This window comes from Sphaeramia orbicularis, chromosome 18, assembly GCF_902148855.1.
Source record: "Sphaeramia orbicularis chromosome 18, fSphaOr1.1, whole genome shotgun sequence".
Classification (NCBI taxonomy): Eukaryota; Metazoa; Chordata; class Actinopteri; order Kurtiformes; family Apogonidae; genus Sphaeramia; species Sphaeramia orbicularis.
In genome coordinates this window covers 5,826,947-5,845,851 of record NC_043974.1, presented here as the reverse complement: position 1 = coordinate 5,845,851, position 18,905 = coordinate 5,826,947, and the positions used below count along the sequence as shown (strand labels likewise).

The window sequence follows — 18,905 nt, the reverse complement described above, 5'->3', positions numbered from 1 at the left end:
TAAGCTGCAGTAGATCTCCAAATGGCTCAAACCTAGTTATCTAGATGAGCCATGGCTAGATATAGAGCAAGCAATGTGTGATGATCTAGCAATCTCTGACTTACCATTCATTAGTTCGACCATTAAGCATCATAAATGTTATAAAAGTGTGAACATCAGCTCCACTCTGACAGCCTGGTGGGAATTTCTTAAAATAAACAAATGTTCCCCATTCCATGTAAGCAGACACCCATCTGGAACAATCCTGACATCCTGCAAAATAAAAGAATTATAAACTTTACTCAGTGGAAGAACAAAGGAATAACACATTTAGAAAATATCATAGTGGACGGAAACTTTGTACCATTCGATACGCTCACTTCACAACATGGGATTAGCAGCACCAAATTTTTTGCATATCACCAAATCAAATCTATTATAGGATAAGAAATATACCCCTAACCAGTTAAACTTGCAACTACCAATCAAGGTGGAAGAATTTTTGAACCTCCACACCCCAAAGCTACTATCCAAAATATATAGGCTTAATGCTAAAACAGATGACTTAATCTACCTACCGACTTCAAAATGGGAGACAGATTTGTCCAGTGATTTTGATCAAAAGTCATGGTCACAAATGTGTTCAAATACATTTAAAATGACTAAAAACCCAAATTTACAACTAATTCAGTTCAAAATTCTTCACAGAATTCATTATACAGGACAAAGGATGTTCAAGATGGGTCTCTCACAGTCAAACATCTGCTCACAGTGCACAGATAACTCTGTTGATAACTACATACATGCCTTGTGGCAATGTGCACCTGTCCAGAGGTTTTGGGGTACCTTACACGACCGCTTTAGCCTAGTACGGTACCTTATATGACGGCTTTAGTTAAGACAGTACCTTATACGACCGCTTTAGTTTCTAATTTTCTGAGACACTGAATTTTAGGTTTTCATTATCTGCAAGACATAAACATCAATATTTCAAGAAATAAGGCTTGAAATATTTCACTCTATGTCTAATGAGTCTATATAATATATGGGTTTCACTTTTTGAAATGAGTGACAAAAAATATTTACTTTTTCATGATATTCTAAATTTTGAGATGTACCTGTATAATAACCTTTGAATTTACTGTGCATTTTCATGAACATCTAAATTAAATATATGAAAATACATGATTTAAAGTGAAAAGTGAACAATATACACGATAACATTATAATAAGTGGTTCCAGGTCCAACAAACTCCGCCCCTCACACATATTGTATCTTATTTTGTCATGGATCCAGCTGCTGTCATCATGTCTATACATGTGCTGATGTCATATCTATTACCACTATATTTGTGCCAAGTTTGAAGTAAATTGAAGCAAAATGGATGTTTTTATAGACATTTGAAATTTCACCCATTATAAGACAATGAGAGAAAAAAGAATATGTAAAAAAATTCATAAAGGCTTTTCACTCAGATGTTCCTCTGTGTGAGTCTTGGTGTCATTTGTTCTCCTCATCGGTGTTCTCCTTTCCATCTCCTCTCCAGGTGACTATGCAGGGGTCAAACATGCTCTTCGTGAGGCCGAGGTCTACTACAACATGGACGTCAACTGCCTGGACCCGCTGGGCCGCAGTGCACTCCTCATCGCTATTGAGAATGAAAACCTGGAGATCATGGAGCTGCTCCTGGACCATGGCATCCACACAGGTGACGCGCTGCTTTATGCCATCAGGAAGGAGGTGGTGGGCGCCGTGGAGCTGCTGCTGTCACACAGGAGGCCCAGCGGCGAGAAACAGGTCAGAACAAGACGGTTTGGCATCAGTACTACTGTGTATGATTTAATTTATGTGTTAGTTCCACTGATCTGACCACTGGAGATAAACGTTTTTTAAATGGAAGAAGTATTCACATCTTTTATTTCAGTGTCCAAATGAATTAGAACCTGTATTTGATCCCATTAGAACCTGCCTTTGGTACCATTAGAGCCTTCCTTTGGTCCCAGTAGAACCTTCCTTTGGTCCCATTAGAAACTTCCTTTGGTCCGAGTAGAACCTTCTTTTGGTCCCATTAGAACCTTCCTTTGGTCCCACTAGAACCTTCCTTTGGTCCGAGTAGAACCTTCTTTTGGTCCCATTAGAACCTTCCTTTGGTCCCATTAGAACCTGTATTTGATCCCATTAGAACCTTCATTTGGTCCCATTAGACCATACATGCTGGTCCAGACACCTGTCCACATCCACATGATCCCTTTGAACATCATTCTTTACATTAGTTCCATTACTTCATGGAACTGAACAAAGCAGGTCCACTCACTGTTCATGCAGAGGTGGACCTGACAGACCCTGGAGACCACATTGGACCTGACAGAGCCTGGAGACCACATTGGACCTTACAGACCCTGGAGACTACATTCTACCTTACAGACCCTGGGGACTACATTGGACCTTACAGACCTTGCAGACCACACTGGACCTTACAGACCCTGGAGACCACACTGGACCTTACAGACCCTGGAGACCACATTGGACCTGACAGACCCTGGAGACCACATTGGACCTTACAGACCTTGGAGACCACATTGGACCTTACAGCCCCTGGAGACCACATTGGACTTTACAGCCCCTGGAGACCACGCTGGACCTTACAGATCCTGGAGACCACATTGGGACCTCAGATTGGGGACTCACTGTCCTCACTGGAACTGTTGTTGTCATTGTCTTGGAGTGTGTGCAGAAATGATCAAAAATTGTCACTTGCCCAATAAAGGGTTAAAGACCAGTCTTATACTTTATTTATTCAACTGCTGCAGCTGTACTGGTTCAATCCCTACAGATGAAACCACAGCATCCAGACGCATCCATCCATGCATGCGTGTGTGTGTGTGTGTGTGTGTGTGTTTCCATTTGTCTGAGTGGTGCATCCCCATTCACTGGAACGAGGAGGAAAATTAAACAGCTGTTTTGTAGACAAACTGTAAAATAGGATTTAGAGGCAGGCAGTGTGTTTGTCTGTACGCCACATTTGTGTGTGTGTGTGTGTGTGTGTGTGTGTGTGTGTGTGTGTGTGTGTGGAGAGAATGAGCAAAAGAACATGTTGGACACTTGACTTAATGTGTAGGTGTTGGTAGGATGATAGAGAGAGGATTCATAAAGAGGAAGTGAAAGAGAGAGATGAAGTCATAAGGGACGTCCACTAGAGAGAGAGAGAGAAAGACAGAGAGAGAGAGAGAAAGAGAGAGAGACAGAGAAAAAGAGAGAGAGACAGAGAAAGAGAGAGAGACAGAGAGAGAGAGGAGAGAGAGAAGAGAGAGCGAGAGAGACAGAGAGAGAGAGAAATAGAGAGAGACAGAGAAAGAGAGGGAGAAAGAGAGAGAGATAGAGAGACAGAGAAAGAGAGAGAGACAGAGAGAGAGAAAGAGAGGAAAGAAAGAGAGAGACAGAGAGAGAAAGAGAGAGAAGAGAGACAGAAAAAGAGAGAGAGAAAAAGAGTGAAAGAGACAGAGAGAGATGTGGGAAAAGAGGAGAGAGAGAGAGAGAGAAAGAGAGAGAGGGAGGAAAAGGACAGGACATGGACGTACACAGATAGAAAAAAAAAAAACACTGAGAAAAGCAGAGAAAAACAGAGCCCATGTCTTAGAAGTTTTCAACACTAATTCCTCTTTTCCAGGACTGTCTGATGCAGCGTATCCATGGCAACTGACTTTTGGCTGATACCAGATTTTGGTCAGATTTTGGTGCCTCACATTTGGACTGCATTCAAACATATCTGCTCTGTCAGTCTCAGTTTGGACTCATTAAGTTGTATGCTAATGCTAATATGTTTTTATAGGGGTTTAGTGTCCATTGTTTTGGACAAATTGTCCTGATTTTGAATTGTATAAGCTCCTGATAATATTTGCTGCAGATGGCTGAATTTTGAGAGCTCTAGGTCACAGGTCAAGGTCAGAAAAACTGTAAAAACCTTAAATCAAAATTTTGAAAAATTAAAAAAAAAAGAAAAGATCTGAAAAATCAATCTGTTCAAACTCATCTGATTTCGATGACTACAGTAACCACATTTACTGTAAGGCCCAAACCCAATTTACCTCTTGCCCCCCCCCACCCCACCCCTTTAAACCCAGTTGTAAGGGGTAGTGGTGTAATCATTCCTCTCTGAAATGGTCCAACTCTTGCAGACCTGCTCTGTCATCATCAGTCATCGATGTCACTATAAACAGGTGTTCTAACTTGGTTTGTGACAGAATTCTCCATGTCGTCAGCAGCTGGAACCGTCTCTGTTCCATGGGCTTTGGACATCTGTTTACCATTATCAACCACAAACCGCAGAAATGCGATCTATAACACATTGAAACGGCATTAAACGGACGATCAGATGATTCAGTTGTTTCTGAAGTAAATCTGTCCATTTGCGTGTTTCTTTCGTCAAACTGCTGCTATTTTTTCCTGTTTACCTCCATCTGACCAGTGATTGGAACTGAACTATGGGAAATTTCAACCTATCCCTCCATTTGTAGTGTAGTCCTGAAATATCTCCGTTTGGAGGGTCAAACAGCCTCTCCCCCTTAGCCCCTCCCCTCCGTGTAATTGAGAATCAGTACAACACTACCCCTTCACATGTATGGGCAAAACCGAGGGGTTGGGGTTAGGTGGAGGGGCCAAGGGGGGGATTGGCATTCAACCTAAGTCACTACATACATGTTTAACATCCAGATTCAGTTACACAAAACCTTGACTTTGAAAGGTTAAAGGTCATTATATTGACCTAAAGCGGATTCATTTTGTCTTAAAGGAAATGGAACCAAATGACAGAGGATGTTGTGACAGTTGTTCATGTGACTGAGGGTAGATGTTCATGAATGTGACACATATCTACTGATGGAAACAGTCTCTTTTGTTTGTTCATTTTTGCAGATGCTGTATCAGATGAGCAGGTGTTGAGGTGTTCTGACCTGTTGATTTTCAGTTGGATTGAACTCAAGTCTGTTCTCTGCACAGGTTCCCTCTCTGATGATGGACAGTCAGTTTTCAGAGTTCACCCCAGACATAACTCCCATCATGCTCGCTGCTCACACAAACAATTATGAGATCATCAAACTGCTCGTTCAGAAGAAGGTATGAACCTTATTGTTCATTTCAAAGCTGTGTTAATGCATCTAAAACCGTATCTGAAGGACCAGGTGACGTATTAACCGTGTGTGTTTGCAGGTGACCATTCCCAGACCACACCAGATACGATGTGACTGTGTCGAGTGTGTTTCCAGTTCTGAGGTAATCCATCAGTTTGTTCTTTGAGATTTGACCTAATTAGACCTTGACTGTATCATGTTTTCCTGGAAATAATTGATAACCTGCACTCTGTCCTGAATCCATTTTCAACACCTTCTTCATTGAAGCATCTACAAAAAGTAAAGAACTTATGTGTTATTGATTATTTTGTGTGTGTTTTCTTGGTGGTGAGGATGTGTGTCTGTGCCTCTATTGTTCAAACATATTCATATTCAGTCATCCAAGTAGAGCTTCTAAAGCAGTGGTTATTATTGCTGTCTTATCTCAAACTTCCACACATACTAAATGAACTCAATGGTGCTGTAATTGTTCTGGAAAACACAAACAGGTTAGGAATGTCATTTATGCATTGGCTGAAACCTTTCTGACAGTTTGATGGTTTCAAATCTTAAAACCAATGTGTCTCCTAATTAAAGCAACACATTTAATGTCCAGTTCATGTATTTTTCAAAACATCTTTAAGTATGTGACATCCAGGAGGTGGAAATAAACAACATTCATGGATTGGACATATTCTGGATTCTTGGTTTTCCTGAAATCCTTTTGTTGTTGAACATTTGTTATGTTGTCTCTCAGGTGGACAGTCTGAGACATTCAAGGTCTCGCCTCAACATCTACAAGGCTCTGGCCTCTCCATCCCTCATCGCTCTGTCCAGTGAAGACCCCATCCTGACCGCCTTCAGACTGGGCTGGGAACTCAAAGAGCTTAGCAAGGTAGGGGTAACCTCTGGCAAATGCAGGGTATGAAGAGACTGAAAGATCAGTGGGTAGAGGGTTAGGATTAGGGTTAGAGGGTTAGTGTTAGGGTTAAAGGGTTGAAGAGTTAGGGTTAGAGGGTTAGGGTTAGGGTTAGAGGGTTATAGTTAAAAGGTTAGAGGGTTAGGGTTAGAGGGTTATAGTTAAAAGGTTAGAGGGTTAGGGTTAGAGGGTTAGAGGGTTAGGGTTAGAGAGTTAAGGTTAGAGAGTTAGAGGGTTAGGGTTAGTGAGTTAGAGGGTTAGGGGGTTAGAGGGTTAGGGTTAGTGGGTTAGAGGGTTAGGGGGTTAGAGGGTTAGGGTTAGAGAGTTAGGGTTAGAGGGTTAGGGTTAGAGTGTTAGGGTTAGAGGGACAGAGGGTTAGGGTTAGAGTGTTAGGGTTAGAGGGTTAGGGTTAGAGGTTAGGGTTAGAGGTTTAGGGTTAGAGGGTTAGGGTTAGAGAGTAAGGGTTAGAGGATTAGGGTCAGAGTTAGGGTTAAAGGGTTAGGGCTAGAGTTAGGGTTAGAGGGTTAGGATTAGAGTTACAGTTAGAGGGTTAGGGTTAGAGTTAGGGTTAGAGGGTTAGCGTTAGGGTTAGAGGGTTAGGGTTAGAGGGTTAGGGTTAGAGTTACGGTTAGAGGGTTAGGGTTAGAGTTAGGGTTAGAGGGTTAGGGTCAGAGTTAGGGTTAGAGGGTTAGGGTTAGAGGGTTAGGGTTAGAGTTAGGGTTAGAGGGTTAGCGTTAGGGTTAGAGGGTTAGGGTTAGAGGGTTAGGGTTAGAGTTAGGGTTAGAGGGTTAGGGTTAGAGTTAGGGTTAGAGGGTTAAGGTTAGAGTTAGGGTTAGAGGGTTAGGGTCAGAGTTAGGGTTAAAGGGTTAGGGTTAGAGTTACGATTAGAGGGTTAGGGTTAGCGTTAGGGTTAGAGGGTTAGGGTCAGAGTTAGGGTTAAAGGGTTAGGGTTAGAGTTAGGGTTAGAGGGTTAGAGTTAGGGTTAGAGGGTTAGCGTTAGGGTTAGAGGGTTAGGGTTTCAATAGTAAACAGCTGACTCTTACATGTGGTACAGCCCCCATTTTCCTCCTTTTTAACTTTATTAAGCACTGAGTTAAATCTAGATTATATTGGTGTAAATTTGGCCACTTCAAAAAAAGGCAGCCTGTTAGTGTGAAAAGTTGACCCTTTATTTTACACTGATTGAAATGGTTGCAGATGTATGAGTATACCTACCTGACTGCAAACATGGAGTGAATTGTTGTGAAGGAGAACACTCTGGGACGGATCTACTAAAGGTTTGTGTGTATTAAAACGTGCAATGAGTTTGCACGCACAAAACACTGTCCAAACTGATTTACTAACAGTGACACAAAGGGTAGAGTCTGTCAAAGGTGTAAAATAGTGTGTCTGCATCCAGTTAGTACATTTACCACAATGAATATGAAATATGGGACATTTAAATGCAGTTGTGCGTGTGCTGGGAGGAGAAAATGTAAATATTTTAATTTAACGCATGTAAAATGATTCATCAAACCAGAAAGTAATTTTACTGATAGAAACTGTGTCTATATTTACCACGTCTCAAAAGAAGGGGCAGACAGTATGCATAATTACAGACACATGGAAGTGGTTAGGAGACAAAGAGATGATAAAAAGAGATGCAGAGAACGCATTTTTCACCCTTGTGTGAACATTTTTGGAATGACGGGAGAAAAAATAATTGAGACGTTTGCGCCCACCACCACCACCACCACCACACACACACACACACACACACACACACACACACACACACACACACACACACGCACACTCACATACACACACACACACACGCACACACACTTTATGGGACTCTTTTCCACTCCTGATGAGTGTGATTAAAAATTTGCAGCAACATTAGGCTACAGTGTGACAAACTTATGTGCCCCTGATAGTCATTCAGTCCAACTGCCCCCCCCCCCCCCCACACACACACCTCCTTTGAAATGAAAAATTAATGATTGAATGAGTCATCAATACCTTCTATGACTAAACTCCCCCAATGTTACATTTCCTTCGTCTGGGTCATTCAGTCACTGTTCCCGTTAGTGTTGGTGGATCCCACAGCAATTTAGCACACGCAAAACCCTCACTTAAATAGGGCGGTTGCCAAGACATTGCACCTGTTGACATTTGCACAAGCAATCTGGGTAAATCACCTGCAAACTGAGGTTCAACCCCACACGCAAAATTCTAGATTGCGCACACAAATTAGGACTGGGATCTTAGTAGATCCGGCCCTCTGTGTGTGTTTTAGCCCCAGTCTGTAAGTATGTTCTATAAGTTCAGATTTACCATCGTTTACATCATTGTTCAGTAATTCAAACTTATATAAACTTTGCCAGTTGTTAAAATGTACATGTACTACAAAAAAAGTGTTAGCTATAAAAATTCTTTTTTGCTCCCATTTGAATGAAACTCTCAGTTTTACTAATGACGTATCAAATAAAACTGTGTGTGTGTGTGTGTCCTTATTGTGAACACCACTCAGAGTCTGGTCAGTTTGACTCATGCAGACTCTGGACACTACGTTAGGGTGGCATCTTACACTGGGTCCTTATAATGACACATTATCACATCACAATCTGGAACTTGAAAGTGTTACAACAACTTGTGATGTACTTGAGTTGTAAGGTTGATTATTGAAATTGAGTTGTCGTCCGTATTTGTTCAATGCAAGATCACATGATGCACACCTCACACACTAAAACATTACTTGTTTTTCTAGTGTGTGTCTTCAGATGACACTGAAGTGCAAATAGAGACAACTTATTTCCTATGTCATTTGTTAATTTAATACTAAAATTGATAAGTATCAGTGTGGCGTCCATGGAACACACAGAACTTTCAGTCGACTTCTTAATGCTTTTGCCCAGTCTTTAAGTTGGTACCACCAGTGTTTCCTTCTAATGTGGACATGTGTTCTGTGGACGCAGGTCTGAATGTGTTTGGTCACTGAAAACAAAGCTTCACTTCCTTCTTGGCAGGATGCAGCCTCTCAGTGCTTTTATTGTTTCGAAAAAGAGGCTAGTGGTGGTAAAAGGTCTGTGCATCCTTTAATCACAGCAGGTTTATCCAAACATTTTTTTTATCCTTTAAAATGATCATGCAGCAGCTGGATACATGAGTAGTGTTCTGCTCTGGAAACCTCTTCTAATCATTCAGGATCAAGAAATGTTTTATTTAGGAGGTCACTAGAGCAGAACTGGTCCTGCTTGAATGAAAATGCTCCACAGGACAGCATTTTAGACCAAAGGAATGAGCCATAAATGTCACATCTTTATTTTAATTACTGACAAAAGTTGAAGTTTGTGGAACAGAGCATGTTACCTTTTATGGACATAATTAGGTTTAAGTAACTGTAAGTGCTGAAGTCTAATGTAATAATACATTTGTCTCTCCAATATTTCAGGTGGAGAATGAATTTCGTCAGGAATATGAGGAGCTGTCGCAGCAGTGCAAGCGATTTGCCAAAGACCTTCTGGACCAGGCCCGGAGCTCCAGAGAGCTGGAGACCATCCTGAACCACAGAGACAACGACCAGAGCGAAGAACTGGATCCACGACAGTGCCACGACCTGGCCAAGCTCAAACTGGCCATCAAATACCACCAAAAAGAGGTAGGGTCCTAACAGCGCACCTGCAGCTAACCTTAACCCTAACCCTAACTGTAACCCTATCCTTAACCCTAACCCTAACCCTAACCTTAAACTTAACCCTAACCTTAACCCGAACCCTAACCTTAACCCTAACCCCTAACCCTAACCTTAACCTCAACCCTAACCTTAACCCTAACCCTACCCTTAACCTTAACCCTAACCTTAACCCTATCCCCTAACCTTAACCCTAACTTTAACATTAACCTTAACCCTAACTCCTAACCCTAACCTTAACCTTAACCCTAACCCTAACCCTAACCCTAACCCTAACCATAACCTTAACCTTAACCTTAACCCGAACCCTTAACCCTAACCTTAACCCTAACTCTAACCCTAACCTTAACCCTAACCTTAACATTAACCCTAACCTTAACCCTAACCCTTAACCCTAACCTTAACCTTAACCCTAAGTCTAACCCTAACCCTAACCCTAATACTAACCTTAAAGCTATACCGTATGATGTGGCATTTTTACACTTTTCTTTTGTCATCTTAAAATGCTCCTAATAAGTGTGTGTCAAACTAAAATGTAAAAGAAATCCACCAGGTATTGAAACTCAAAAATGTTTAATTCTCATATATTTCTAATAAAAGTCTGACCAATCATTTTAGTCGGTCCGAATAAAATAATTGGTCAAACCTGACTGAGCCTCCTGTCAATCATCCATTACGGCCGTCCAGCATCCGATCCATTATCTCCGTCTCACATCCGATATGTGTCCTTCTGAATCTGACACTTCACTGGTGCTGCTTCTCCTGTCACTGACCTCAGTCTACTGTCTGGGATGTGTTTGGATAGAACTGACATGCACATGTGGAAGGGAAAAAACGGATTTGTGAACAGAAACAACAACTGAGGGGCACAAACGGGAGTCTGATGAATGAAGGATGGAGATAAAAGTCCGGAAGTCAGCTGTACTGGACTAAACAGGTCTGCATAAAGCTCAGCTTTTATGACGGTGGGACTCATACAGGTATAATTACATGGTGTCACACATGTAAGATGATGTAGGATGATAACTGTATGGACTATGAAACTTCAAATGTCCACGGAAAATTCGCGGAGGCCGCGCGTTCACAGTGCGCGCGCCCATCCCCTGGGCACTGCAGTGAAGACACTGACCCAGTACTGCACAGACCAGGTCTACTGATGGAACAGGAGCAGCGGGCCCGCGGCAGGTGGATGACGTATCTGATTACTGAGGGAGGGGTCCGCTGACACGCCAAAACAGACCGGACCTCCGCCTCTGCTTCCTCCTCTGTTTTCATCGCGCATCAGATTAGAGGAGGAGGAGCCTCAGAGCTCAGGCAGAGGGAAGTGGGCGGGGCTTTGGAGGGAGGCGGGTTGTTCATGTTCAAACTTCTACTAAGGGCTGTGAGAAATGTCACATCGGTAGGTATAGCTTTAACCCTAGCCCTAACCCTAGCCTCTCCTTTTTACTATTATAAAAAAAAAACATTTTCTAGCCCACCTGGGCGGTGTCTCCTTTAGACTCGGTCCTCTACCAGAGGTCTAGCAGCCTGAGGGTTCTGCGCAGGATCTTAGCTGTTCCTAGGACTGTGCTCTTTTGGACAGAGATCTCTGATGTTGTTCCTGGTATCTGCTGGTTCCATCCTCTCATTTTGGGGGTTACTGCCCCTAGTGCCCCGATCACTACTGACACCACTGTTACCTTCACACCCCACATTTTCTCTATCTCCTCTGTCAGCCCTTGGTATTTCTATTTCTCCAGCTTCTCGTGTTCTTTCTGTCTGATGTCTATCCCTTGGGATTGCTCCATCTACCTCTACCACTGTCTTCTGATATTTATCCACCACCACTATGTCAGGCTGATTGGCCATCACCATCTTGTCGGTCTGGATCTGGAAGTCCCACAGGATCTTGGCCTGTTCGTTCTCTGTCGCCTTGTGGGGCCTCCAGTCCATACTTGGTACAGATGTTCCTGTACACTGTGCCCTCTACTTGGTTATGCCGTTCCATGTATGCCTTACCTGCCAGCATCTTACACCTGCTGTGATGTGCTGAACTGTCTGAGGGGCTTCTCTGCACATCCTGGGGTCTAGTCTGATGTGGTAGACCTGCACCTGGGGTCTTGTCTGGTGTGGTAGACATACACCTGGGGTCTAGTCTGGTGTGGTAGACCTACATCTGGGGTCTAGTCTGGTGTGGTAGACCTACACTTGGGGTCTTGTCTGGTGTGGTAGACCCCGGCCTCCTTTGCTCTGGTGTTCAGGGCCTGTTCTTGTGCAGCCATGAGTAATGCCTCTGTGCTGTCTTTCAGTCCAGCCTTTTCCAGCCACTGTTATGTTTTCTCGATATCAGCCACTTCCTCAATTTGCCGGTGGTCCATACCAGGCAAGGGCATGTCCTTCCATGATTGCCCCTCAAGCTCCTCGTCCTAACTGGGCTTTTGTTGCCTGAGGCATTCACTTATCACTTGGTCAGTGGGGGCCATTTTCTTGATATATTCGTGGAGGTTTGCCGTTTCCTCCTGGACAGTAGTTCTGACACTTACTAGTCCTCGGCCCCCTTCCTTTCTCTTTGTGTACAGCCTGAGGACACTGGACTTAGAGTGGAACGTTCCATGCATGGTAAGGAGCTTTCTTGTCTTGATGTCAGTGGCGTGTATCTCTTCCAGTTGATATCCAGGATATTATGCCAGTGGGGTATCTGATCACTGGTAGGTCATAAGTGTTAATGGCTTGGATCTTATTTTTCCGTTCAGCTGACTGTTCAGGACCTTCCTTATCCTCTGTAGGTATTTGGCTGTGACCTCTTGACCTCCGAGCTGCCTCGTCATGATTAGCATTTACCTGTGGGATCCCCAGGTGTTTGTAACTGTCCTGTACATCTGTAATGTTCCCTTCAGGTAGCTCAACCCCTTCAGTTGTGATCACCTTTCCTCTTCTAGATACCATCCGTTCACATTTATCTAGTCTGAATGACATCCCATTGTCTTTGCTGTAGATCCAAGTGAGGTGGATCAGGGAGTCAATGTCACGCTCATGCTAGGCATTCAGCTTGATGTCATCCATGTAGAGGAGGTGGCTGATGGCTGTTCCACTTCGGAACCGGTACCCAAAGCCACTCTTTGAGATGATCTGGCTGAGGGGGTTTAGGCCTATGCAGAACAGCAGGGGGGACAGAGCATCTCCTTAATATATACCGCATCTGATGCTCACCTGCGCAATTGGTTTTGAGTTGGCCTCCAGAGTTGTGTTCCATAGTCTCATTGAGTTCTGGATGAACTCTCTTAGTGTCCTGTTGATGTTATACAGCTTTAACCACGCCAGTATCCATGTGTGTGGCAGTGAGTCATAGTCTTTCTTGTAGTCAGTCCAGGCAGTGCACAGGTTCTTGTTCATCATCTTACAGTCTTGGGCAATAGGCTCTATGCACAGCCCTGCTAATTCCTGAACTTCAGGTGGGTCCTCTATTTCCTGTCTTTCATTATTGGACACACTGGTTAATCCAGGTGTGTCTAATTAATCAGTAGTCGCAACTAGAAGCAGCAGACACACCTGGATTAATCAGTGTGTGCAATAATGAAGGACAGGAAATCAAGGACCCACCTGAAGTTCAGGAAGTAGTGGGGCTGTGCATAGAGTCCATTCCCCTGTCAACCAGTAGCTGGTGTTTGACTCCTCTGGTGTTTGACTCATCTGGTGTTGCTGCCTATTCCTTTCTGTGCTCTGCTCATGTATTGCTCCATGTTCCTACTCATTTTAGCTGCTATGATGCCTGATAGGAGCTTCTATGTGGTGCTGAGGCAGGTTCTAGGTCAGTAGTTGGATGGTATTGTTCCCCTTGGGGGTCCTTCATTATGAGGACTGTCCGGCCCTGGGTTAGCCACTCTGGGTGGTCTCCCAACTTCAGCAGCTGGTTCATCTGTGCTGCTAGGCGTTCATGGAGTGCAGTCAGCTTCTTAATCCAGTAGGTGTGGATCATATCGGCCCTGGTACTGTCCAGCTCTTCATTTTGGACACTCTTGTTTGGATGTCTGCTAGGGTGATGACTACTGGATCTGGTTCTGGAAGTTGGCCTTGCTCTGCCTGTAAGTCTATCACCCATTGGGTGTTAGTGTTATGTGCTGCCTCTTTGTCCCAGATACTCTTCCAGTATTGCTCAGTCTCAGTCCTGGGTGGGTCTGTTGTCACCTTGTTACCCTGCCATTGAGAGTAGACCTTAGCTGGGTTGGTGGAGAACACCTTGTTTATTCTCCTTGCCTCTACTTCTCTTGTGTACCTCTTTGGGTGGGTAGCTAGGGCTGTGAGCCTTTGTTTAGCAGTCTCCAGTGCCTCAGCTGTGGACAGTTTGTTATATTTCCTAGAAGGCTGACTTCTCTCCGTGCCACCACGATCTTTGCCTCTAGCCTTCTCCTCCATGGAGCAATTCACTCCTTCTGGCTACTACTCACGCTTTTCATCTTGTAGCCAAGCATCTCTAGGTCTGGTTTGAGACTGGGCTGGTTGTTTAGATTCTCTTTCTCAAGTCAGCTATCCTTGCATTCAGTCCGTCCCTCTCTTTGGGGCTTGGTACATTGGGGCTTGGTACCCAATCTCGATATTTGGGGGTGATGGTGAAACCACCCCCAAGCTGACCTGTCATCCTGGCTCCCCCTTGCTGTAGCATCTTTGTACCGTGGATGAGATACAACACTGTATCTCATCAATCTCTAGCTGTAATAATAAAGTAATTATACATCACACTTATATAGCACTTTTTTGGACACTCAAAGACACTTCACAAACAAACAAAACAAAAAGAACCAAAAAAAAAAAAAAAAAAAAAAAGAAGCTGTGATAGCAACTTCTTATTGAGGATATTTGAACACTGAGCTAATAGTCACTTCTTAGTTGGTGAGGATGTGGGGTTTTGATGCAACCATTTCTCCCACATGTCCCTGGAGTACATATACATATATATATATATATATATATATATATATATATATATATATATATATATATATATATATATATATATATGTGTGTGTGTGTGTGTGTGTGTGTGTGTATGTGTGTGTATATATATGTATATGTATATATGTATATATGTGTGTGTATAGTACCTGCCAGATCACTACTACAGTACCTGTCAGATCAGTACTATAGTACCTGTTAGATCAGTACTGTAGTACTTGTCAGATCAGTACTATAGTAAACAGTCTCGGTCCTGTGGACACTACTGTGGACTGCTTGTGTCCCTCTCTAGGACATTTGTGATATATAGCGTCTGGTCTTTGACGTTGGTCACATGATGTGGATTCAATGGACATCAGTGAGTGCATGAATATGGAGGTGAAGGTTAAAGGTTAAATGTGTCCTGGACATGAAGCTTCTGTGGGTTTTTGGTCCAAACATGTTTGTGTAGATCATACAGTCAGAGGTGACAGACCAGTGGTTACACAGGACGCAATGCAGAGCAGTCGCCATGACGACAGCAGATGTTGACAAACAAAACACATGTCACATTAGCCTCTGCAGACACCCTGTGTGTGTGTGTCTTCGTCTTCTTCATCCTTCTCCTCCTCTTCTTCCTCCTCCTATTCATCCTTCTCTTCCTCCTCCTCTTCTTCCTCTTTCTCCTCCTCCTTCTCTTCTTCTTTTTCCTCCTCCTCCTCTTTCTCCTCCTCCTCCTACTACCAGTCTTTCCTTTTCTTTCTAAACCTCTCTTTTCAGTCTTTTAATCTCCCTCTTGTTTTCATATGTTTTTCTTTTCTAACTAACCTCATCTTTGTTCCTCTGTATTGTGTGTGTGTGTGTGTGTGTGTGTGTGTGTGTGTGTGTGTGTGTGTGTGTGTAATGGTAAGTCTATGTGCACCCACAGTGTCTCACCAACACCATGTCTCCATTGTTGTCCCAGGCAGTCCTTCTGTTCTGTTTGGACCAATCTGTCTCTGTTGACATTTTCTATCATACCCTTCACTTAAAATCAACAGTATTTCTTCCTTTAATATGTTTTGTACCTTGGAACCAGTATGCATGTGATACTTTAAACTATTTTAGCAGCCTCTATGATTTTAAGAGGGTATTTTGAACTTTAAGTTGATTGTACTTCTAAAGCCTTAGTCACAAATGCCGTTACGAACAGCTATGAACACCATGCGAAGATCTTCATACCATTGACTTGAGAGCACCGTGAGTTTCACTTAGGGATGATGTACGTACATTCACCTTACTACACAATAATCCATGAAGTGTCCATAGGTCTGATGTATGAAGGTCTAAAGGCTCCGTTGAGAAGACCAGGACAACTGTACGGTGTACGTATGACACAAAATCACACCATTTTCTCACGGAGGCCTCAAGATGCTGTTGTGACATGACATGAACAGACCAAGAAAACACCATTTGTTTTATGACTGGTAAAGTGTGTCATATAGTTTATAGTTTTAAATGAATTCACTGCTGTATGTTTTCTGATGTGAGAATGTGGCACATACTCAACAATGAACGATGAAGCTCCAGTGCAGAAACAGATTCATATGCGGATGAGGACACACACTAGTCTCTTTTCCATTGTCAATCTGAGCTAAACTTTCTGCATATTTCCTAAATGTGTTCAAAACAGAAGTGTGTAATGTTGGTTTTTCCATTCAATCCCAAATGTGCTGATTGGTTTCTTTCTTTCGGTAGATGTCAGTAGAAGTCATTCCATGAACATGAGCATAAATCTGTGTTGTTTTGAATGTAGAATGCTTCTTCCCCCTCTATCTCCTACTAAATTCTAAAATGATTGGGTTTCCTGGTGTGTCCACGCATACCCACACGTTTGGTTTAAACTCTTCTTCTTCTCTTGTTCTAACATCCATCAACATCTGTTTGTTTTGGTCATGTGGCTCTAGTTGGACTAAAAGGTCTTTCCATTACAGTTTTGTGTCATATACCAATTTAACTACAAAAACAACTCCTCTAACAACAACTATTCAGAGAAAAACTAGAGTTTTCGCAGTTTTAAACAAATTTATATGAAACAGTTTGAGGATTGATGGAAAAGAGACTAATGACACAATTAGATTAGTATGTTTGAGAGTGAAGGGAGTGTCCAACATACTGCAGTTAAATACTGTCCAAGTCTAAAACTATAGTCTGTGCTGTTACTTTGATGTTTAAAGTGTGAGTTCAGTGTGAGCTGATCAGTCCAATATTCATTCAGCAGGAACAAGTGTGTTTTATGTTTGTTTGTGGTGCATATGAGATCATCTGTGCTGCAGTGTGTGTGTGTGTGTGTGTGTGTGTAGGTGTGTGTGTGTAAATCCTAGTCAGCATTCTTCAGTGTGATCAATGCAAATTACATCTCCAATATACTCTGCATGTCTCTGTGGGATCAATGTAACCTGCTGAACGCACACACGCGCGCGCACACATACATACACACACACACACACACACACACACACACACACACACACACACTGCTCCTCCTTTCTCTCCTTCTTGCCTTTTTAACCTTGTGTCTCTCTCTTTCCTCCTCCTCCCACATTGGAATGGTTTATTCCACTTTTTAAATCTGTCTGTTTCTTCACTCTGGTTTATTCCACTTTTTAAACCTGTTTGTTTCTTCACTCTGGGTTATTCCACTCATTCTGTCTTTTCAAATGGACTTGAATCATGGGCTGTTTCACTTTCACAGATGTTCCACTCATTCCTACTGTGGCTGTGGATCCTGTCAGTCAGATTCAGAGTCTGAGTTCACAGAACAGATGTCTGATAGAACACCTTAGAACACACACATTGAGTTAGTACTAGTACTATTAATACTACTACTATTAGTACTATTACTGTTAGTACTATTACTGTTCGTACTATTAGTGCTATTCCTGTTAGTACTATTACTATTAGTACTATTACTACGAGGGGGGCTGAAAAGTTCATTGCCTGACTAAGAAGGAGTTATTCCACAGCAATGAAACTTGGGATACATTAAATTCAACCTCTCCTGATACTAATTGCATGGTTTCCTTCCAGATAAACCCACAATGGATAAATAATCTTGGACTTTGAAAAGTAGTACCAGAGACATTTTGTGAAACCATCCGTGGCGCCGTGGTCTTATCAAATGTCTGCAGAAAAAGGGGTTAGCCCCCATGGACATTCATGCTGACATGGTTGCTATTGGGGATGATGCTCCAGCTTTATCAACTGTGCAGAACTGGGAAGCTGAATTCAAGAGGGGTAGGGAGAATGAGAGAGGGGTGAAAAGCAAGCATTTTAATGAAATGTCTGTTGCTAACCCTAAGAAAATGTGTCTATGGAGACTCTAAAGAGTGTGTGGACGGTGGACTTCAGTGTGTCCTGTCAGTCCTGTGTGGACGGTGGACTTCAGTGTGTCCTGTCAGTCCTGTAGACAGTGGACTTCAGTGTGTCTTGTCAGTCCTGTGTGGACAGTGGACCTCAGTGTGTCCTGTCAGTCTTGCGGACGGTGGACTTCATTGTGTCCTGTCAGTCCTGTAGACAGTGGACTTCAGTGTGTTCTGTCAGTCCTGTGGGTTAGGGTTATAATGTCCTGTCCTGCTGCAGATCCTTCTAGTCTTCGTCCAGCTCCCTGTTGGTGACTGGTAGAGCTGTAAAGTCCCAGCATGCACCTGGGACAGCAGTCAGTCCTTCTGTAACACTGCACTGCGGCAACAAACTTAGTTGTGCTCATAGCGCTAACTCAGCTCTCCTCCAGGATGGAGCTAAGCTAACCTGCCCATCATCAGGGGAAAGGAGGGGGGAAGGGGGGAAGGGGGGAAGGGGGGAAGGGGGGTAGGGGACACTCATTTCTCCACTCTTTCTGTAGTTGCTGTTCTTTTCTGTTCATCTGAACTGTGAATATAATTAATGCTACTATTTGATAGAGCCTGCTCATGTTTTCAGCTGATGTTCATGACGTTTGCTCCTCAGACCTGTCCTCTTCTCATCCCATAATGATGAACTAAAACACTGTTCAAACCTGGGCTTGAATGAGTTCTACCTACACATCTGTAGAACACTGCAGCGCTCCAACCTTCTATTCAATCTGCACAAACTGTTGTGGATGTGTTCCTCTGTGGCAGTACCATGAACAGGAGGAGTTGCTTGATTTATGAACCACTGCCTTTGGACACAGAGCAGAACTCACAGACACTGGTTGACAGGTACTATGTGTCCTACAGGTACTATGTGTACTACAGGTCAAGGTTATAGTAGTTTTGGATTTTTCATTATAGTTCAGTTTTATTTAGTTTTGACTTT

The 18,905-nt window shown here is 43.0% G+C and overlaps 1 protein-coding gene across 1 annotated transcript in view; it reads left to right on the top strand.

The window, feature by feature from the left end:
- trpc5a (transient receptor potential cation channel, subfamily C, member 5a) overlaps positions 1-18,905 on the top strand; it is a 253,871-nt gene that overhangs the window by 138,172 nt on the left and 96,794 nt on the right. Inside the window, exons 4-8 of the mRNA XM_030162423.1 lie at positions 1,527-1,777; positions 4,976-5,092; positions 5,186-5,248; positions 5,843-5,980; positions 9,441-9,647. Coding sequence (XP_030018283.1) covers positions 1,527-1,777; positions 4,976-5,092; positions 5,186-5,248; positions 5,843-5,980; positions 9,441-9,647 — 776 coding nt within the window. The remainder of the gene's footprint in view (positions 1-1,526; positions 1,778-4,975; positions 5,093-5,185; positions 5,249-5,842; positions 5,981-9,440; positions 9,648-18,905) is intronic.